Here is a 23546-nt window from a genome sequence, read left to right on the forward strand (position 1 = left end):
CAGTCTTCCTCCTCGCTCCCATTACAGATCAATGGCGAAGATGGCTTAATTTTAAACAAAACAGAAATTTGTGATGCTTTTAACTGTCACTTTATAAACTCTGGCAACCTCTTTGATAAACTTCATGATGGTGTGTCTATGGGGAATCTTGCTCCAAAAACTCTCCCTGAGAGCTCCCTCGAACCTTGTCCTCCATTTCAATTACACCAGTTAGCTAACTGCATGGATGTTTTTGATGCACTCACAAGTTTAGCTATTAAGTCTAAAGGCGAAGACAATCTGGACCCCTATCTTTTACGGCTTAGTGCTACCTTGATTGCCGCTCCCATTGCTCATCTTTTTAATTTAACATTTGCTTCTGGCATAATCCCTGCTGTATGGAAGTCCGCACAAGTTTTACCCCTGTTTAAAGGTGGTGAGCCAGGTGTTCTCAATAACTACCGTCCAATTTCAAAGCTCTGTCATTTGGCTAAGGTTCTTGAATCCCTTGTGAATTCACAGTTACAGCATTTCCTGGAGGTAAACAACATTCTTCAGCCTCAACAATCCGGATTTAGACCTGGACATAGCACCACAACAGCTGCAACACTGGTTGTCAATGACATACTCAATGCCCTTGATAATCGTTTGCACTGTGCGGCACTCTTTATTGATCTATCGAAAGCCTTTGACACTGTGGACCATAACATATTATTAAATAAACTGGTTTCACTGGGTTTTGATAACTCCTCTATAAACTGGTTCAGTAATTATTTGTCTGGGAGGACTCAAACTGTTGTAGCGGATGGGTCTAGATCAAGTTTACTTAATGTGTACAAAGGTGTACCTCAAGGGTCAATTCTAGGCCCTCTTCTATTCACACTCTATATAAATAATATTGTTCCCTCTTTCGTGTCCTGTAATTTCCATTATTATGCGGATGATACGATTCTATATAGTATTGGCCCCACACCAGAAGCAACAGTCACAAAATTACAATCTGCTTTCAATTTGTTTCAACAGGCTCTTGTTGAGCATAAGCTTGTTTTAAACTCAGAAAAAAACAAATGCATGTTCTTTTCTAGGACTCAAGTAACTAATAATAACACTAGAATACACACCTTACAGAAAAACACACACATTGAGACTACTGATTCTTATAAATACCTAGGCATTTGGTTGGATAATAGGATGTCATTTCAAATTCATATAGAACAACTAATCAAAAAACTGAAAAAGAAACTTGGTTTCCTCTTCAGGAATAAATTATGTTTTTCTTTCACCAGTAGGAAAACAATAGTTCAATCTACAATTATGCCTGTCTTTGACTATGGGGACATGCCTCCTCCTCCCTTCTGAGGCCTCTTGATGCAGTGTTTCATAGTGCCTTACGTTTTGTCACAGGCGATGGGTTCTCCACCCACCACTGTGTTTTATACAATAGAGTGGGTTGGTCCTCCCTCTCTTCTCGTAGAGAGCAACACTGCCTCTTGTTTATTTATAAAGCAATGATTGGGAAGCTCCCAACCTACTTGATGTCCTTGTTGCACTTGAGTCAACCTAGACCCACCCGCTCAGCATCATACATTAGGTTAGATATTCCACGGGTAAATACAGAGGGAGGAAAGAAAGCTTTCAGTTTCTTTGCCCCAGACAAGTGGAATAAACTGCAGGACTTCATTGGTGTCACTGTTGTGTGTGTTGATTGATGTTGCTGTTGTGTGTGTTGTTCTATATTTGTGATCAGGGCGTCATTGAAAAGAGAGCTTGCTCTCAATTGGCTTCCCTGAATAAATAAAGGTTTGAAATGAAAAATGAAATGAAAATCAGCTACTAATCCTACCAGACAATGATTTTTTCTGTTACCATGACGCTGAGTTCATGAAGTTTGTAGATTTAAATGTATCTTGACTGAGACTGATTGTTTTTTATTATATATTTCTATAATTATTACCTAACTGCTGTTTCATTTTCGTGTATTAGTGATCATTGATTGGTTCATGGATTGTTTGGGATTTGATAGGTGGTTTTCAGATGACGTCACGTGGAACGTCACGACTGCAGATGGAGGGCAGGAAGTGTTTTGCCCGCAGGAAAACAATAGGAAAATGCCTACTGTCTGCGCTGTCTACGGCTGTTCAAAACGGTCAAACCGGGAAAATCAAAAAAGTTACTTGAGAGTTCCTAAGGTAGTAAGACATAAAGGACTCAAATTTCAACAACTGACCGTAAAACGGTGTGTGGGAGGGACGGAAGTGACCAAACGGTGTCCTAGCCTGTTCTACAGTAAAAATGGCACATAGAAAGAGGAGTAAAGCAATATATTAAAGCAATAGGCTACTTACCGATCTGGCATTTCACTCAGCACAGCACAAACATTTGAAAATCAACAGCTCCACCTCCCTCACAAGTCCCACCCACCTCTCCCTCCTGCTGCATCTCCACGAGCCCTAGGGTTGCCAACCGTCCCTTGAAAAACGGAATCGTCCCGTATTTAGAAGGAAAAACACTCGTCCCGTATTGAGTGGGAACGGGACGCACTTTGTCCCGTATTACTGTGAGAGCCAACAAACAGTCAGTAAAAAGCCAATGGAAAATGAATAACAAGGCGCGCTAGATGAAAATTTACGGTAAACTCGTTCCCGGGCCCTGCCCTGCTCTGTGACCAATGAGCTGACAGCTTATTCACACACGAGTATGACGATCAAGAATACGCTCATCCCATTGGTCGAGCCTTGTGTTGCACACGGAAAAGATAGCGGAAGACAACAGAGCAGCATGGGTGACGACTCGAGTGACGACACTGCATTGGGGGGCGGAGGCGCAGGTGCATCTTTTTTTTTTTTTTTTTTTTTTAATGTGGAGAAGGTATGAAGTTATAAAAATTTGGAGTGATGAGTTTTCACAATATGTTTACAAGTTCACATTCTATCTGTTTGCACTTGCTGTTGCACTAAAAACACTATTACACATTATTATTTATTATTATTACAGGATGAAGTTTGTTCTATTTTTTTTTTTTTTACATGAATTTGTACTGTTTGATGTTAAGCAGGGCAGGCTTATGTTTATGAAAAATATTTTATTCAGCTAATTTTGTTATTTAGTATTAAATTGAATTTCTGGATAATAATTTGTTTTCCATGTGTTCATGTCACACAAATAGCTATGTATCCAATTCAATGCAGGTTCAAGACAAATACTTATAAAAATAGTTTCACGCACAAAAAAGGGGGCTAAAAAATCAATCACAGCAGGAGACGTAAAGGCAATCGGGTCGGCCGGCATGTCCCGCGTGAGGTGTCCCTTATTTTTTTTTCAGGGAGTTGGCAACCCTAACGAGCCCCCTCCCTCCCTGCTGCATGCGTTGGCATGGCAACAGTAAACAGAACAGGAACGCGAGTGAAACGGGAACAACACAAACAAACACAACACCGGAGTTTTAAACCGTATAAACGGACTCAGTGATGATGACTGATGAGTTTTATAATAAACTGTTGTTAGCCTACTGCTACTGGAGACGCAGGGGAAGTGGTTGTTACAGATTACAGTTCTCAACGAGCCGGGCTGGGGCCGGACCAGCGCCACCTGATGCGCTGGTTCAGGGCCAAAATAAATCCAGACCGAGCCGAGTCGAGCCGCGCCGGTCCGGAGTTCAACCGGGTCCGGACAGCTGAGAACTCACAGAGCTAACAGTAGCCTAGCCGTTAGCACAGAGCTAACAGTAGCCTAGCCCTCTAGCCGTTAGCACTGGATGCTTTCAGAGTTTATCTACTGGGTTTTATTGTGAAATTCAGCAGATGCTCGGTGTGTTTGACTTCCTGTCTGCAGTGATGTAATCTAGGTGGATGGCTATTGGCTGAGTGACATGTTTGGTGTAGAAGTAATGATCCATAAGTAACTAAAAGTAATCTGGTACATTACTAGAGTGAGTTGGATTACTCTCTGTGTCTGTCTGTGTTCCAGGTGCAGCTGTCCAGGTGTCTGCTGTAGTGATGTGTCGGTCGCGAACGATCCGGCTCTAAGAGCCGGCTCTTTGAAGTGAACGACGGGAGCCGGCTCCTCATTGGGAGCCGTTTTAGTTTTTTTTTCTCCTCTGCTTGTTGTAGTGAAAGCCACAGATCGACGGGGGAAGGGGGTAAAAACGAAACTAATCAACCAGCGCATCCAGCACGAGCCTGTGGCAGCACCTCTCTCTCTCTCTCTCTCCCCCTCTCTCTCTCTCTAGCTGGTGCGGGCACTCACGCAGGCACATGGACAGGTAGGGTAGTGACAGTAATAAACAAATGCGCTAAATCGCGCTAATGCGTTCAAATTGCTATCCTCCCCCCATCTGACAGTCTGACCGTCCGACGGAGGAGGGGGGGCATTTGGGCATTTAAATAAGCAGTAAGCAGTTCAAAGGCAGAGTGTAGATTGTGCAAGGTGAAAATCTCATGGAGCAGGCTCCACAAACACATGCACAGGCACGCAGGATGTACAGCATTGACAATTTTGATTGATTATTTTGATTTTGATTTTCATCCATAAGTGCAAAAGAAAAGTTAGTCTGGAGCCCTGGACTTTGTTTTTTATAGGCCTACTTTATCATTTATTTTTGTAACACTCTATTCAAGGTTGAGTGTGTTCAGTAAATAAAGGCATAAATGAAAATATTTGATATAATGTTTGTTTTTTTTACATTAGTAATTAATTTTACACATAGTTTTGCATTATTTTGGTGATAAGCAACATAAAATCTGAAGAGCCCCTTGGGAGCCGGAAGAGCCGGCTCTTTTTAGTGAGCCGAGCCGAAAGAACTGGCTCTCCAAAAAGAGCCGGAATTCCCATCACTAGTCTGCTGGCTGGACGCAGAGACACCAGGACAGACTGTCTGTCTGCTGAGGACAGCAACACACACTGCAGCAGGTACACACACACACACACACACACACACACACACACCCTTGTAAATCTATCTTTGTGAGGACATGTCATTGACATAATGTATTCCCTTTAGCCCCTTACCCTAACCTTAAAGGGACAAGGAGGAGTTTTGTTAAAGTGAAGTGTCTTCACACTACATTTATGAGCCTCCGCACCGTGAAATTCTTTGACCGGGTCAAGACAGACTCATGTTTTCATTCATCAAGAATTAAAGTCAGAGGTTGGAAGACGATCACATACCGTCGTAGTTCCCACCATAAACGGAGATTCATACGGCGGCGTTATTCTCATGACTCGCCACGAAACCGAAAGTAAAGAAACGCTAAAACCATAGATTTATCTAAAATGGACCATTAACAAGTGGTAACGGAGATTCATCCACATTAATATGAGACTTTTTATAACCAGATAGAAACTCCTGGTTGTCCCTTTAAAGGAGCACTCTGTAGGTTTTGGTTTACCATTAGCACTGAGAGGTTCAGCTCTATGATACATCCCATAATGTCAGTGGAGGTTTTAATCTGTAAGTGAATAAACAGCAGCTGGATGTGGACACGGCTCTGTGCTAATGTTTATGTATTTGTGTATTTTAAATGTTTCAGGAGAGCAATCAGAAACTAGAACATTTCCTCTGAGGAAATTTTGAAAGGCCCACGGGGCTACTGCCGGTTTTACCATCTCTGTCAACATGGGAATCAAACCCACGATCTTAAAGCAGAAGTAAGCGATCCGGTCGTTTTGGCTAATGCTGCGTTCCAGGCAGGCTTTTTTTTACAGCTTCAAGTCACGACTTACGACTTTGTAGCGTTCCAGGCAACCCACTCGTGTTTCTCCGACCTGTTTTACCTGTGAAAGTCACTATAACGGCCACTCGTAACTTCTGACTGAGAGTTCCATACGGGTGCATAAGTTTATTGCCTTGGTGTAGCGCCGTGAAAACTATGTGGGAATATACAAAAAAAAAACACAAGAAGAAAAAGTTAAACACATTACACTTCACATAGATTCAAGAAGCACCCAACTTATCACTATAAAAAAAAGCAAACAAACAAAACTACATTTTATTAACACATTACAATATTACTAAAACCTTATTTAAAGAATTAAAATATAATGTGAACGGCATCACCCCAAAACAACAAATAAAACAAGACATCAAAAATAAAGAAATAGCCCAAAATTCTGATACACATACCTTGTTCCACAAACCAAGGGAGCTAATAGAATGGAAGGTGCCGACTCTAACGTCTGTCTCCAAATAACAAAACAAGACCAAACTATAAGGAAAACTGCACCAACACAAAGATTACAAATAATTCTACAAAGAAAACTCACTCAAAAAGCCACGAACATGGTCCAAACAAAGCCAGCAGCACAAACACTGCGCCAGCCAGGGGAGAACAAAGGGAGGATGGTGGAGATGCGCACAGGTGAGCGCACACACCCACAGGAAGAGCTGACAGGTGACAGAGGCCTCCTCCCTTTTATACCCCGCTCCCTTGACAAGAAAACTGACCACTAGATGGCAGTAATACACTGACCTTTACACAGATCATGTGACCTCCTCCCCTCCCCCCACTGCCTGTTCAAAGTTTACTTTCACGTTTGAGCCAGCGTCTTTCGTGGCAGTTCTTTTTCAGCTGTTAAGGTAAGGTAAAAGTTAAAATGTTTGATCGCTGATCAATATGGGCTGTAACTGCCTATCACTAATTACAGACTGTTAGATGGCGTTTTCTCCATAACTTCCAGTGTTTTAAAGTTCTTGTGTGAATGCGTATGTAGTAGGCTGTGTCTCCCAATATGTGTCCCCTGTGTTCCTTGTTTTTATCATGTAAAGCACTTTGAGCTGTCGTGGGCATGAAAAGTGCCATACAAATAAAGCCTGATTGATTGATTGATCATCGATCAATACTGCGTATCACTAATCAATACCAATACTGCCTATCACAGATCAATACTGAACACCTTATGTTGTTATCAGGGTTTTCCTGAGACTTTACTGATTATTGATTTTCCAGTGTTGATCAATGTTCAGTAACTGAGTACATTTAGTGCAGTACAGTTGTGAGGTATTTGTACTTTCCTTGAGTATTTCCTTGTTGAGCTACTTCCTGCTTGTACTGCAGCTCATGTACCTGACAGGTGAAGCTACTGGTCACTTTCCAGCTGCAGGTTGTAGATTAAAAACACTGTCTTTGTGTCCCCACCATTCATGTCTGTGATTACACACAGCAAACACTCTGGGTTATTGATTATTGGACACAAATCATCAATATTGTTCTGAAGAATTGTTTTAGAGCTGCAACAGTTTTACATTTTTCAAGCAGAAATGTTCAGTTTTTAGCCTCAAACACTGAAGAATTCCTTGTTTTCTCTGACTGTAAACTGAATGTTTTTGTCTCTTTGATTGTTGCTGTGGACAAAACAAGACGTGGCCTCAGACTGAGACCAACTTTGTTTCCTGAAATTTGATGGAGCAGACGATGAATGGATTGACAGAGACAATAAGTGAAGAGTCTTGTTCTCTCTCTGAATTTCCAGTGAGTGAAATGACTGAATGTTGTGATAATGAAGCTGTGAGGTGAAATAAGTTTACTACCTACACCGGGACAAACTTTGCATTCAAAGTGCTTCACGTAGCTAAGGTGCCTAACGTGTGAACACCTACAGCCCCTTACTCTTTTTCCTGTTTTCTCCGTGGATGGTTTAATAGGAACTCTTTTTTTAAATGCAATGAAATGTATTTTATTTTGGCCACAACATGCTTTTAGACAAAAACAGGGCACAAAACAAAACAGCAGTGACCTTGTGCAATATAATCATACTAAAACCATGAGGCAGCTCATTACTGCTGCTTAGTGCCTACCCTCTACAATGCAGCCGTCTGGTCCAACGTAGAAACATGAGTCACAGTTCTTCTACTGTGTAATGTTTTAAATATTTAGGGTTCAGTGGGAGAAATAAACTGCAGCAAAAACACCAGTCTCTCCACTCAGATCTGCAGCTTCATGACGCCATCTAGTGGACTGATAGTAGAAGTACAGCAGCTGATGGCAGCTTCCTCTTCCTCACTGCTGTGTGACTGCATTCAGCTGACACTGATATGAAGCAGAGGAGAAGAGCCAATCAGTGGAGGAGCAGCTGGAGACATGATGGACATGTGAGCTGCTGTGCACATGAATGATGTGTGTTTCCTCTGCAGGTGAAGCTACAAAGTGTGTGTGAGCTGATGTGGATGTGAGCTCAGCAGCATGGATCAGTGTGAGGACAGAGAGGAGGGAGCCCCTCCCTCTAAAACCAAGAGCCAGACCACAGGTCAAAGGTCAGAGTTTAAAACAGTCAGAAAGACTTTTCTCTCTAAAAGTCAGTTGTTGTGTTTATTAAAAAATTGAAGATATTTTTCATCAGTTTTTCTCCAACATGCAGATTTATCAGTTGTGTTGTTGTTTCAGGATCCAGCAGCAGAGACCAGACTCTCCTGAACCCAGCTGTCTGTCTTATAAGAGCGACCGGTCAATGGGAAGGTTCATTAAATTTAAAGGAGGACTAGGTTCAGCTGATCAGATGTAAGACAAAACTAAATTTCAAAGCTTTCGAGTCTCTGTTGAACGTTCTTCCTGTGGAGTCAAATTTCAATGATTCTCCATAAAATCAGAGTTATAACTCAGATACACATTGTCCCTACCTGAACATCCACATGTTAAAGAACAAGTGACGTCTTTTACAACCTGGACCTTATTTCTGGCATAAAATAAGGTCATTTACTCACCCATGTAACTTTGGTGTCACTTTGGACAATATTTAGGTCCATTCAAGAGTTTATGAATATAGCCATATAGTGGGAGTGATTGGGGCACTGAAATGCAAATAACACATTATCTGTTATCGTCATCCAGGGTCTGCAGAAAGCTGACAAATATTCAGCCAGGTTGCATCAAACTGCAAAACTTTTCTGTATTCATGTTCCATGTATCAAAACTATTTAACATCAGTTGTGTTGTTGTTTCAGGATCCAGCAGCAGAGACCAGACTCTCCTGAACCCAGCTGTCTGTCTTTAAAGAGCAACCAGTCAAAGGACTTTGAAATTACCTTTAAAGGAGGACGTGGATCAGCTGATCAGATGTAAGCTGTAACTGACAGTCAGACTCATGGACATATAAAGTCCATCTTGTATTATCTCTCCGTGCTGATGTTGACTTGACACTGATTCCTCCACAGAGTGGACCAGGAGAGCTCAGAGGTTCCCAGTGGTCAGTCTGCCCAGCAGCATCAAACACACCTGGACTCCATATTTATGGTGAGGACATGTCCAACAGCTGCTGTTACATCTGTTGTGTTCACCATCATCTCCATGCTGCACTTTGACACCAGTGGATTGTCAGTCTGTCAGGTTTTAGTTTGATGCTGTCACTCATAGAGTTTCTGTTCCAGCTGCTGGAGGAGAACATGGTCACTTTTGTCAAGAACGAGCTGAAGAAGATCCACAAGCTTCTGAGTCCAGATTACCCAGAATGCTCAGGGAGCCAGAGGGAGGATGAGGAGGTGTTGGACGGTGAGGATGAAGAGCAGAGGAGGAGCAGCAGAGAGGCATTAGTGAAGATCACAGTGAACTTCCTGAGGAGGATGAAGCAGGAGGAGCTGGCTGAGCGTCTGCAGAGCAGTAAGAGGATTTCTCTAAAGATTCAACATGATGGACAAATGAGACGTTCACTGACATCAACACATGGAGGGAAACATGTTCATAAAGTCGTTATTTAGAGGAATTATCATGTTATATTTTCTTATTGGTCTGATTTCTTGTGTTTTCATTCAGAACATTTTGCTGCAGTTTGTCGTCGTAAACTCAAATCTGCCCTGAAGAAGAAGTTCCAGTGTGTGTTTGAGGGGATCTCTAAAGCAGGAAACCCAACCCTTCTGAAGCAGATCTACACAGAGCTCTACATCACAGAGGGAGGGGCTGGAGGGGTCAATGATGAACATGAGGTCAGACAGATTGAAACAGCGTCCAGGAAACCAGACAGACCAGAAACAACCATCAGACAAGAAGACATCTTTAAAGCCCCACCTGGAAGAGACCGACCAATCAGAACAGTGATGACAAAGGGAGTGGCTGGCATTGGGAAAACAGTCTTAACACAGAAGTTCACTCTGGACTGGGCTGAAGACAAAGACAACCAGGACATACACTTCACATTTCCCTTCACCTTCAGACAGCTGAATGTGCTGAAAGAGAAAAAGTTCAGCTTGGTGGAACTTGTTCATCACTTCTTCTCTGAAACCAAAGAAGCAGGAATCTGCAGCTTTGATCAGTTCCAGGTCGTCTTCATCTTTGACGGTCTGGACGAGTGTCGACTTCCTCTGGACTTCCACAACACTGAGATCCTGACTGATGTGACAGAGTCCACCTCAGTCAACGTGCTGCTGACCAACCTCATCAGGGGGAACCTGCTTCCCTCTGCTCGCCTCTGGATAACCACACGACCTGCAGCAGCCAATCAGATCCCTCCTGAGTGTGTTGACATGGTGACAGAGGTCAGAGGGTTCACTGACCCACAGAAGGAGGAGTACTTTAGGAAGAGGTTCAGAGATGAGCAGCAGGCCACAAAGATCATCTCCCACATCAAGACCTCACGAAGCCTCCACATCATGTGCTACATCCCAGTCTTCTGCTGGATCACTGCTACAGTTCTGGAGGAGCTGTTGAAGACCAGAGAGGGAGGAGAGCTGCCCAAGACCCTGACTGAGATGTACATCCACTTCTTGGTGGTTCATCTAAAACTGAAGAAGGTCAAGTATGATGGAGGAGCTGAGACAGATCCACACTGGAGTCCAGACAGCAGGAAGATGATTGAGTCTCTGGGAAAACTGGCTTTTGAGCAGCTGCAGAAAGGAAACCTGATCTTCTATGAATCAGACCTGACAGAGTGTGGCATCGATATCAGAGCAGCCTCAGTGTACTCAGGAGTGTTCACACAGATCTTTAAAGAGGAGAGCGGCCTGTACCAGGACAAGGTGTTCTGCTTCGTCCATCTGAGTGTTCAGGAGTTTCTGGCTGCTCTTCATGTCCATCTGACCTTCAGCAACTCTGGACTCAACCTGATGTCACAACAACAAACAACATCTTGGTGGTCTCAAGTGTTGGGAGACAAATCAACACATTTCTACCAGAGCGCTGTGGACGAGGCCTTAAAGAGTCCAAATGGACACCTGGACTTGTTCCTCCGCTTCCTCCTGGGTCTTTCACTGGAGACCAATCAGACTCTCCTACGAGGTCTGATGACAAAGACAAGAAGTGACTCACAGACCAATCAGAAAACAGTCCATTACATCAAGAAGAAGATTGAAGAGACTCCTTCTGCAGAGAAAAGCATCAACCTGTTCCACTGTCTGAATGAACTGAATGATCGTTCTCTGGTGGAGGAGATCCAACAGTCCCTGAGATCAGGAAGTCTCTCCACAGATGAACTGTCTCCTGGTCAATGGTCGGCTCTGGTCTTCATCTTACTGTCATCAGAAGATCTGGACGAGTTTGACCTGAAGAAATACTCTACCTCAGAGGAGACTCTTCTGAAGCTGCTGCCAGTGGTCAAAGCCTCCAACAAAGCTCTGTAAGTGTAGAGATAGTTGGATTTATTCATCACTGTATAAAAACACTTCTCTCTTTTCAACAGGACAGAAAATAAATCCATTTCTTCTTTAATTCCTCATGATCATCTCTTCAGACTGAGCGGCTGTAACCTCTCAGAGAGAAGCTGTGAAGCTCTGTCCTCAGTCCTCAGCTCCCAGTCCTCTAGTCTGAGACACCTGGACCTGAGTAGCAACAACCTGCAGGACTCAGGAGTGAAGCTGCTCTCCGGTGGACTGGAGAGTCCACACTGTAGACTGGAGACTCTGGACTTGAGTAACAACAACCTGCAGGACTCAGGAGTGAAGCTGCTGTCTGCTGGACTGGAGAGTCGACACTGTAGACTGGAGACTCTCAGGTGAGGATCCATCCAGCTGTTTATCTGATGCCACTTGAACACAGCAGCAGGTGTTGACAGAGGGTTCCTGTGTGTTGTTGTGTGTGTTCAGTCTGTCAGGATGTCTGGTCACAGAGGAAGGCTGTGCTTCTCTGGCCTCAGCTCTGAGCTCCAACCCCTCCCATCTGAGAGAGCTGGACCTGAGCTACAACCATCCAGGAGCCTCAGGAGTGAAGCTGCTGTCAGACAGACTGAAAGATCCAGACTGGAGACTGGAGACTCTCAGGTATGGAGAGGCTGCTGCAGCCACACACACTGTCTGATAGAGGAGGAGGAGCTGGAACATTTTCTATCACACCTGGTATTAACATCTGTCTCAGGTGATTGATGCATTGATGACATCAGATCTGATCACTGAGACCATATCCAGAGGTGGTGTAGGCCACAGTGAAGCTCCGCCCACTCCACTGACGTCCTCTGTCTCAGTCTGACTCGTCCCAACACAGTTTATACTGAAGACAAAATCTCTGAGTGTTTCAAACATGAGCTGTGCAGCTTTCATCAGTCACAGTGATGAACTACTGGGATCAGGAGTTTCTCCTCATGATGACTTCAGTGTCTTAAATTAAATTCACCTGTAAAGGTTATAGTGCATTTTAGGTGCATTCTGAAATTTAACCCAAAAGCCAAACATCCCTAACTTTTTGTGAGTATTACTGTATCTCATATAATGCATAGATCTATGTGATATGCAGCAGCCTGGCTTCATACAGCAGCCTGGCGCCTGTCATAGTGGAGTCAGGCCTCATCTGACAGCTCAGTGTGACGTAGGCTATGACCAACGGCCTTTATGGGAGGCAGGCTTTTATCTGAGGGAAGCCTTTATTTCTAAATCCCTCCTTTTATTTTTACACATAGCGACCAAGCTCATCGTTCATTAGCTCATCTTCATCTTCTTCACGTGCTTTTCTCCTCGCTGCGCTGTTGGACCTGGGTCTCTGTCTCCGTTACGCTGTATCGCTTCAATCCCATTCAAGTCGTATTTTTACAGCGTGTGGCGCGCTGCGGTCCGTCTTCGTCCATGAATCTTATAATACATCCATTGGGGCTCCGGACACAGAGCAGAGACCCAGGTCCGACAGTGGAAAGCTGTCCCTCTCTGAAGCAGAGGACGAGGCAGCTTCACTCCCGTCAGTCTTCACAGACAGTCCACACATGTGTTTTTTTTGTTTGTTTGTTTGTTTTTCTTGTATTTAGGGTCGGCCTTTTTTTTGTTTGTGTAATGATTGAATACCGGCCATTATTTGATGTAATGATGCGGTATGCTATTATAAAGTAACTTAAGATCACATAATCACTGATAAGTGTGCGCCTCTCCCCCGACGTCCATGAGGCTACACTTCAGACTGGTGCGGTCAGCGGAGGGAGACTGACATAAACTGCGTTGAGATTTTTTTGCCCCTACTGTAAAACATTCGGGGCTTTGGCAAAAACATCCGGGGCTTGAGCCCAAGTAGCCATCCCCTAACCCCGCCCCTGTTCAGGTGCAAAGTCACTGTTAACGAGATCAACATCTAATCTGTCCCTTCACAATAAAGTTTGTAACGTGTCTGTTTGGAGCAGCTGCTGACAGTGACAGTTTCCTCATCACTAAACCTGAGCCACCATCCGATCCTCACTCACGTCGTGACGATGGGACAAAGTCTTTTGGACATATATTGTATATTCTGTGTTTTTCCTCTCTATAACCGTCCGGCGGAGAATTAAAAAAAACAAAACAAAATGGCCGTGAGTCCAGCCCCATCGGGTCCACGGTCCAGGCTTCCAAGGGGGGGGGGGGGGGGGGGGGGGGTTGCATATGGTCATTGTCCCCACCACTTTTCAAAGTAAACTGACGCCCTTGGCTGTGGCTCCTGTGGAAACCTGCTCACAGCCTCATTCTTCAGCTTCCTGGGGAGTTTTCTTCAAACAAACACAAGTTGTGTTCACACTCAGTGTTTCTCACTAAACTCTCTGTTTCACTGAGCTCTAACAAACGTGTCTTCACCTGTGCCTTTCCTGGTGCATTGTGGGATATCTGGGCTGGTCAGCTCCACCTGTTGTGTCTTCATCTTCTTTGCTGTGACGTGTGTTTGTGCAGCTTGAGAGTCAGAGAGTGAAAGTGTGTGTCTCACACTGCAGTGACATGACATGGAGAAAAGACATGATGAAGTGTTTCCTCCTGGTCTCCTCCTGCTCTGTATCATCACTAGATAAAGACTCCAGCTCCTTCTTCTCTGTGCTCAGTCTTCATCCAGACATACCAGCCTCCATGTGAACACAGTGATAAAACAGTGTGTGTGTGAGAGCCATGTAATGTCCATGTGTGCATGCTGACAGAGAAGGTGCTGCTCTGACCCCCCTCCTCCTTTCAGGGTGCAGCCTGCTGGAGTCCGATATTTGACACCAGGTCCATGGAGATGTAAGTCTGTTTTTACTTTGAGCAGCACATTCAACCATCTTCACACTGTCACATCACTGACCTCATGAGTCTTCATCAAACTGTCAATAACTGATCACATGATCAATAACTGCAGCTGTGTCTTGTTCTCTCCATCAGATTCCTGTCCACTCACAATCGACACAAACACAGTGAACAGATACATCAAACTGTCTGACAACAACAGGAAGGCAACACGTGTGAAGGAGGATCAGTCATATCCTGATCATCCAGACAGATTTGACTGGTGTCATCAGCTGCTGTGTTCAACTGGTCTGACTGGTCGCTGCTACTGGGAGGTCGAGAGGAGAGGACACGTTGAGATATCAGTGAGTTACAGAGGAATCAGAAGGAAAGGAAACAGTAGAGACTGTGGGTTTGGACTGAACGATCAGTCCTGGAGTCTGCTCTGCTATGATGGTGGTTACACTGTCAGGCACAATAACAAACGGACACCTATCACCACCTCCTCCTCCTCCTCCTCCTCCTCCTCCTCCTCCTCCTCCTCCTCTGTCTCTAACAGAGTAGCAGTGTATGTGGACTGTCCTGCTGGCTCTCTGTCCTTCTACAGAGTCTCCTCTGACTCACTGATCCACCTCTACACCTTCAACACCACCTTCACTCAACCTCTCTATCCTGGGTTTAGACTCTCCTGGTCCAGGTACAGGTTTGGTTCCTGGTTGAGTCTGTGTTGAGTGAAGCAGAGTCTCCTCCTGTCACAGAAACCTTCTCACTGTTGAACAGACAGTTCAGTCTCTACATGTCTGTCTCTGTCTCTGTCTCTCACTCACGTTTTCACATTCATGGATTAAACCAGTTTTAAACTCTTCTCAGTGATTCTTGTAAACTTCTTCCTCTTCCTTTAAAGATGGAAGCGTCGATTATTACAGGACAAAAACCACGGTGACTTTTACTCAGCTGCTGATGAAGGACGAGGCCTAATATCACCAAGCTAAAAGTCTCTGAGCCGCCAGCGTCACTGAGGAGAAAAACACATTTTAAACACATTCACTGTTCATGTTCAACTTTACAGGCTGTTTGTGAGCTGCTCACAGCTAAACACACACAACAAGAAACACAACTGGAAACAAACATCATGTTGTAGAGACACTGAATAGAATGAATTACATGTGATTTATTTTTCTTTGTGGTTTTACTGAATCAAATAAAACAATGTGAATCAGTTTTATATGTAATGGACATTTCCTGCTGATGTAGAGCAGCACAAAAACCATCAGCTACTAATCCTACCAGACAATGATTTTTTCTGTTACCATGACGCTAAGTTCATGAAGTTTGTAGATTTAAATTTATCTTGACTTTGAGACTGATTGTTTTTTATTATATATTTCTATAATTATTACCTAACTGCTGTTTCTTGGAAACTGGAGCCAATTAACACTCATGACTTCATTTTCGTTTATTAGTGATCATTGATTGGTTCATGGATTGTTTGGGATTTGATTGGCCGTGCACATTCCTGTTCGACGACACATGGTTGTATGGTTTCAAGCTGACACAATAAAATATAAAATAAACATGAACTCATGTTGAAGACCATGTTTTGTATTTGGCAAGTCTGACTATAGCAGGTGACAGCAGGTACGAGTCGTTTTGGCTGCTGGGCCGAGTGATTTCAAAAGCACAAGTAGCTAGTTCCAAGTATTTGCTTCATGTGTCGTAATGTTACATAATTGTACATGATTATTTCAGAGCGTGGTGAATGTGCAGGTCACAACTCGTCCACCTCCATTGTGTTCACTAGGCAGCTCACGTGCTAACATGAAACTGTGTTTAACATCATTAGATGTTAAACCGTATTAGTTTGATACCAGTCCGGTAAATGTCTGAGACGAGCTACGGTTAGCATGGCTAACACGGAGCTAACGGGCAGCTAGCCGCTTCAGCAAAGAGAATCGTTTTTTCACATTAACTCTAATACTAACTTGGTCGTTGACGGTCTCATGTTCTTCGGTCAAAACACACAGGAGGGCACACAGGGGAGTCACCAGTGCTCTTGTGGAATATAGCTACAAAAAGTTCAATAAGATTTAGACACATTCAGGAAAAAAAATAAATTACTGAATCGTGATATCAGCTCCCTCTGGTCTGTTAGCACCGTTGGACGAGTCATAGATGCGGTGAAATGAAAACTGACTAGGTTGACTATGTAGAATTACCAGAACAACAACAGAAAAAGAATTCCAGCAGTCGATTGCCAGACCGTTGCTAGGTAAAACGGGCCGTTGCTAGGGACAGGAGGAGAACTAAGCAGGATATTTACCTTATGTTTTATTTTTACCGTCATTAACGGCAGAATAAATGACTTGTAGCTTGTTACAGGGAGAGTGGAGGCTCTGCAACATACGTGTTTATGACAGATGAGACTACACAAATAGACCCATCCTAACATGTATATGATAATCCATTGATCCACCGATTGATTATTAAAAAGGCTTGGTTAGAGTAGAGTAGAGAATACTTATGCTTTCAGCATTCACACTAATGACAGTACTAAGACCCCCTCCCCAACTCAAGCAAAACTGTGTCAACCACAAAGTCACGTCCGCTCTGTTCAGGGTGGTGAATATTGTGTTTTAAACATTTAGCTATTGAAGGGGAACTATGCAAGATTTGAAAGAACAGTTTGATGTGAGAAGGATTTGAACTTTCCTTCCTTCAGCACCACCTGCTGGTTGACAGCAGAATGACACTGTGGTGGACAGGTGTGTAAACCTTGTTGTGTAAACCTTGTTGTTGTGGCTGAGTGCAGCTCTCCCTGCAGGTGGAGGCTCAGCCCTCACTTCAATTTGCTGAGGAACAGATGAGTGTAGTTCACAGTTGTTTTTCACTACAGCCACTTGTTCAGTAACTCTGATGGAGGATTTGTCTTATTTTCATATCTGCACAATTCCATTAAAAAGCTCTGTATAATTACACAAACTTAATACTGAAATAATAAGTCCTAAAAGTAACAAAGGGAAGGAGACATGACGTTTAATGACAGTACTGAGACTTCCTCCCCCACTCCAGCAATAACTGTGTCAACCACAAAGTCACGTCCACTCTGTTCACAGTCGTGTCACATGATTTCTCAGAAAAGTCTTCCTGTGGTGTCGCTCCACTTCACTTTGCTGTGACAGCAGCTCAGAGACCAGTCGACTGTCACTGACTGAAGGACAAACTGATGAAGACCCTCACATGTTAAAGTCCTGATGGAAAGTCTGTAAGTTCTGCTGCTTTTCTCTCTTTCTCACTCTTTCTCTCATTTCCTTTTTGCAGTTCCCTGTTTTCTACTTCCTGTCTTTCCCGTTGTGTTCACTGTCGTCATGTTAATGTCTCTACTCTTTGACTGTGAAGTGATTATAGACTGATGATGCTTCTCTCTGTGTTTCCTCTACAGGTGAAGGAAGAGCGACTCTGACTGGATGTGGGTCTGAATTCACCTGGTGAGTGTCGTCTTTGTTCTACCACTCAGCTGATTCATGTTCTCAGTCCAGAGGGGAACTCTCCTTTGTTCTGTGTTTGTTCTCCAGTGGATAAAGGTTCAGTTGTACATAAAGGACGGTGGTGAATGTTGTGTTTTAAACATTTAGCTATTGAAGGGGAAATATGCAAGATTTGAAAGAACAGTTTGATGTGGGAAGGATTTGAACTTTCCTTCCTTCAGCACCACCTGCTGGTTGACAGCAGAATGACACTCTGGTGGACAGGTGTGTAAACCTTGTTGTGTAAACCTTGTTGTTGTGACTGAGTGCAGCTCTCCCTGCAGGTGGAGGCTCAGCACTCACTTCATTTTGCTGAGGAACAGACGAGTGTAGTTCACAGTTGTTTTTCACTACAGCCACTTGTTCAGTAACTCTGATGGAGGATTTGTCTTATTTTCATATCTGCACAATTCCATTAAAAAGCTCTGTATAATTACACAAACTTAATACTGAAATAATAAGTCCTAAAAGTAACAAAGGGAAGGAGACATGAAGTTTAATGACAGTACTGAGACTTCCTCCCCCACTCCAGCAATAACTGTGTCAACCACAAAGTCACGTCCGCTCTGTTCACAGTCGTGTCACGTGATTACTCAGAAAAGTCTTCCTATTGTGCAGTTTCAGGCTACATGTCTATTCTTTGTGTTTTTCTCTCTTTATTTCTCACCACCTCGTTCCAGGTTTTGCTCGTAGCCACGTGAAATGGTGCGCCCTGTTGGTCCTGTTAGATTCAGGTCAGACTCCACCCCTTGCATTGTGGGGTACCTCAAGGCTCTGTTCTGGCCCCTCTCCTGTTCGCCCTGTACTGCTTCCACTCAGTCACATCATCAGTAAGTTTCCTGGCATTTCCCATCACTGTTATGCAGATGACATTCAGCTCCATTTTTCATTTACACCTGAAAAAATACAGGGCTGCAGCACCCTCCTGGATTGCCTGGCAGCTATTGAAGGCTGGATGGCAGCCAACCTCCTGCAGCTAAATACTGCAAAGACTGTGGTTCTAGTCATAGCCTCCAACTGTGTCACAGCCAGGGTACAAGACCATCCCGGACCACTCAAGGACCACATCCACACAAACATCAAGAACCTTGGAGTGCATTTTGACAAATCTATGCATCTAGAAAAACATGTGAAAACCCTCTCCCGAAACGGGTTCTTCCACCTGAGAAACATTGCCATGCTCCGTTCCATAGTTTCCCACTCAGAACTAGAAATGTCAATACATGCTTTCATATCATCCATACTGGACTACTGTAACTCACTCTTCACATGCCTTAATCAGTCATCCATCGACCGCCTTCAACTTGTCCAAAATGCAGCTGCCAGACTAGCCTCGTAAACCAGCCTCTCGTGGAAATGCATTTCATTTCTGAGGGAGAGTCTGGCCTCATTCCCCCTGTCAGCGTTTGGGGGGGCCGGGAGCTGGGCGGGAGTAGTAGCGTTGACAGACAACCCCATTCAGCCAATCAGCAAGTTGGTGTAGTGACGGGGCTTTGCACCAGTCGGTCCCTGATTGGCCAACGTGTTGTGTCAATCACAGCGACGACGCTGATTGGCTCTTAGGCCTTCTGAGGGTTTCAAGCCAAACGCTACAATGGGGATGAGGCCAGACTCTCCCTCAGAAATGAAATGAATTGCATTTCCAGGAGCGGCTGGTTTACGAGGCTACTGCCAGACTACTGACAAGGTAAAAAAAAAAACAGACTACTGACAAAGTCAAAAAAACCCTACCACATCACACCCATTCTTGCCACTCTGCACTGGTTACCGGTCCCGTTCAGAATTCATTTCAAGGTGCTGCTACTCACTTATAAAGCCCTCCACTGGAGAGAGGAGGGGGTGTGACTCACCATCAGTGGGAGACGTGTGCCTGGTACCACGCATTTTTTTCATAGCGTCCGGTGTCCGGTGGACACGGCCCCTACTGCTCTGAGCGCCCGTGACCAACGGCCGTGTCCACCAAACACACTTTTGGAGTGGTCGCTCTCTCTCTCTCTCTCCCTCGCTCTCCCTCAAAACACTGCCATTACCAGGTTACAAAACGAGCCGCTTGACAAGCGCGGCGCTGTTCCAAAAGTTGAACATATTTCAACTCTGAGCCTCTGAGCGCCACAACAAAAAAAAAACGCCGAGAGCTTTCTTTTTTTCCCGGCGAGGGCGCTGAGTGGTGTGCACGCCGAGCTCTATAGGATCTGAATGAAAAGTAGACGCCCAGAGCGCTAAAAGGGCGTCCGGTGGACACGGCCCCTTTATGTCAGAAGAGGTATTTTTTTCACGGCACCCACTTTGAGAAAGGCTGATCTAAACTATATTGTCTTGAAGTTCTAAATGTGTTTTATACTGATTGTGTGATTGACTGTCCTTTTTAAACAGAGCAAATCATTTTTATACCATAGTTTTATTTTGGATGCTTGATTTAATTTACTTTGCACACAAAAACAGATTTCACAAAAACCAAAAACTACCAGGGTCAAAAATTATGAGACTGTGTCTGAGGAGCAGACTGAACACTGAAATACCTTCTGTCTGTTGTTGGCCATCACTGCTGTGAGTCACACTGATGTTTGTCCTGTGTACAGATGGAGGACATTTCAGATTTATCCTACCAGTGTTAAATACTGTATATTAATTAACAAACCAGGGATGTGATGGCACTAAATAGAGTCACATCCCTTACCATGATAAATTGTGGTATCAGTCTTGGTGAAACAGTGTCACTGATCTGGTTCTGTCAGGCAACAAAGATGGCGACGTCTGTGAAGGAGCAGCTGCTGCAGATTTTGATGAATTTGGGGAACGAAGAGCTGAAACGCTTCCAGTGGTACCTGCAGAATGATGACTTACTGGATGGTTTCCCTGCCATCCCAAAGAGTGAGCTGGAGAAAGCAAACAGAGAGAAAACAGTGGACTTGATGGTCAACATGTACACTACTGAGAAAGTTCTGCAGGTGGCGAGGTTAATTCTGAAGAAGATGGGAATTAATGAAGGTCAGTCATGGGAAGTACAGCCAGTGTTTTACCTTTGTTAAATATCTTGGCTTTGTAACTATTTCCACACAGAGGACAAAGTCAACTAGGTTGGTCCTGCTACTCCTCATGATTAATGATTCCCTTTCCTCCAACAGGGCAAGATCCGTCAGCAGCAGCAGCAGCAGCAGGTGAAATTCAACACCTTTTGTGAGGGGATGTCACATTTCACTGTTGTAGTCATCACCATGACTACATGAATTTAGATCCAAATATTTCTGTGTTTAGATTCATTTACTGTGACCTGTTGTTATAAGGACCTTTACCTTATTGTCCTATTATCTGTTGTTTATTCATTCAGAAGCTCTTCACAAATGCCAGCCTAAACTCAAAGACAACCTGAAGGAGAAGTTCCAGCATGTGTTTGAGGGCATCGCTATAGCAGGACAACAAACCCTTCTGAACCAGATCTACACAGAGCTCTACATTGCACAGGGAGGGACTGGAGAGGTCAATGATGAACATGAGGTCAGACAGATTGAAACAGTGTCCAGGAAACCAGACAGACCAGAAACAACCATCAGACAAGAAGACATCTTTAAAGCTCCACCTGGAAGAGACCGACCAATCAGAAGAGTGATGACAAAGGGAGTGGCTGGCATTGGGAAAACAGTCTTAACACAGAAGTTCACTCTGGACTGGGCTGAAGACAAAACCAACCAGGACATACACTTAACATTTCCCTTCACCTTCAGACAGCTGAATGTGCTGAAAGAGAAAAAGTTCAGCTTGGTGGAACTTGTTCATCACTTCTTCTCTGAAACCAAAGAAGCAGGAATCTGGGCATTTGATCAGTTCCAGGTCGTCTTCATCTTTGACGGTCTGGACGAGTGTCGACTTCCTCTGGACTTCCACAACACTGAGATCCTGACTGATGTGACAGAGTCCACCTCAGTCAACGTGCTGCTGACCAACCTCATCAGGGGGAACCTGCTTCCCTCTGCTCGCCTCTGGATAACCACACGACCTGCAGCGGCCAATCAGATCCCTCCTCAGTGTGTTGACATGGTGACAGAGGTCAGAGGGTTCACTGACCCACAGAAGGAGGAGTACTTCAGGAAGAGGTTCAGAGATGAGCAGCAGGCCAGAGAGATCATCTCCCACATCAAGACCTCACGAAGCCTCCACATCATGTGCCACATCCCAGTCTTCTGCTGGATCACTGCTACAGTTCTGGAGAAGCTGTTGAAGACCAGAGAGGGAGGAGAGCTGCCCAAGACCCTGACTCAGATGTACATCCACTTCCTGGTGGTTCATCTGAAACTGAAGAAAGTCAAGTATGATGGAGGAGCTGAGACAGATCCACACTGGTGTCCAGAGAGCAGGAAGATGATTGAGTCTCTGGGAAAACTGGCTTTTGAGCAGCTGCAGAAAGGAAACCTGATCTTCTATGAATCAGACCTGACAGAGTGTGGCATCGATATCACAGCAGCCTCAGTGTACTCAGGAGTGTTCACACAGATCTTTAAAGAGGAGAGCGGCCTGTACCAGGACAAGGTGTTCTGCTTCGTCCATCTGAGTGTTCAGGAGTTTCTGGCTGCTCTTCATGTCCATCTGACCTTCATCAACTCTGGACTCAACCTGATGTCACAACAACAAACAACATCCAGGTGGTCTCAAGTGTTTGGAGACAAATCTACACATTTCTACCAGAACGCTGTGGACAAGACCTTACAGAGTCCAAATGGACACCTGGACTTGTTCCTCCGCTTCCTCCTGGGTCTTTCATTGGAGACCAATCAGAATCTCCTACGAGATCTGATGACTCAGACAAGAAGTGACTCACAGACCAATCAGAAAACAGTCCAGTACATCAAGAAGAAGATCAGTAAGAATGTGTCTGCAGAGAAAAGCATCAACCTGTTCCACTGTCTGAATGAACTGAATAATCGTTCTCTGGTGGAGGAGATCCAACAGTCCCTGAGATCAGGACGTCTCTCCACAGATAAACTGTCTCCTGGTCAATGGTCGGCTCTGGTCTTCATCTTACTGTCATCAGAGGAAGATCTGGACGTGTTTGACCTGAAGAAATACTCTGCTTCAGAGGAGGCTCTTCTGAGGCTGCTGCCAGTGGTCAAAGCCTCTAACAAAGCTCTGTAAGTGTAGAGATAGTTGGATTTATTCATCATTGTATAAAAACACTTCTGTCTTTTCAACAGGACAGAAAATAAATCCCTTTCTTCTTTAATTCCTCATGATCATCTCTTCAGACTGAGCGGCTGTAAGCTCTCAAAGAGAAGCTGTGAAGCTCTGTCCTCAGTCCTCAGCTCCCAGTCCTCTAGTCTGAGACACCTGGACCTGAGTAACAACAACCTGCAGGACTCAGGAGTGAAGCTGCTGTCTGGTGGACTGGAGAGTCCACACTGTAGACTGGAGACTCTCAGGTGAGGATCCATCCAGCTGTTTATCTGATGACATTTGAACACAGCAGGTGTTGACAGAGGGTTCCTGTGTGTTTTTGTGTGTGTTCAGTCTGTCAGGATGTCTGGTCACAGAGGAAGGCTGTGCTTCTCTGGCCTCAGCTCTGAGCTCCAACCCCTCCCATCTGAGAGAGCTGGACCTGAGCTACAACCATCCAAGAGCCTCAGGAGTGAAGCTGCTGTCAGACAGACTGAAAGATCCAGACTGGAGACTGGACTCTCTCAGGTATGGAGAGGCTGCTGCAGCCACACACAATGGGGACT

At 44.5% G+C, this 23546-nt stretch overlaps 3 protein-coding genes across 3 annotated transcripts in view; 2 read left to right on the top strand and 1 right to left on the bottom strand.

Moving 5' to 3' along the window:
- Positions 1 to 23546, bottom strand: part of LOC146980466 (endosome-associated-trafficking regulator 1-like) — a 537750-nt gene that overhangs the window by 98348 nt on the left and 415856 nt on the right. The window lies entirely within an intron of this gene.
- LOC146980471 (protein NLRC3-like) lies at positions 6257 to 11794 on the top strand (the record flags this gene model as incomplete). The annotated part of the gene is made up of 7 exons (XM_085787894.1): positions 6257 to 6335; positions 6546 to 6553; positions 8898 to 9028; positions 9125 to 9203; positions 9338 to 9566; positions 9720 to 11514; positions 11629 to 11794. Coding segments are annotated over exons 1-7 (2487 nt in total), but the record flags the coding sequence as incomplete, so codon positions are not given.
- Positions 20580 to 23546, top strand: part of LOC146980472 (uncharacterized) — a 28505-nt gene continuing 25538 nt past the window's right edge. Inside the window, 5 exon segments of the mRNA XM_085787896.1 lie at positions 20580 to 20859; positions 20961 to 20993; positions 21164 to 22958; positions 23073 to 23246; positions 23335 to 23500. Coding sequence (XP_085644022.1) covers positions 20580 to 20859; positions 20961 to 20993; positions 21164 to 22958; positions 23073 to 23246; positions 23335 to 23500 — 2448 coding nt within the window.

This window comes from Trachurus japonicus, chromosome 9 (genome assembly GCF_045865225.1).
Source record: "Trachurus japonicus isolate A0001 chromosome 9, Traja_1.0".
In the NCBI taxonomy this organism is placed as follows: domain Eukaryota; kingdom Metazoa; phylum Chordata; class Actinopteri; order Carangiformes; family Carangidae; genus Trachurus; species Trachurus japonicus.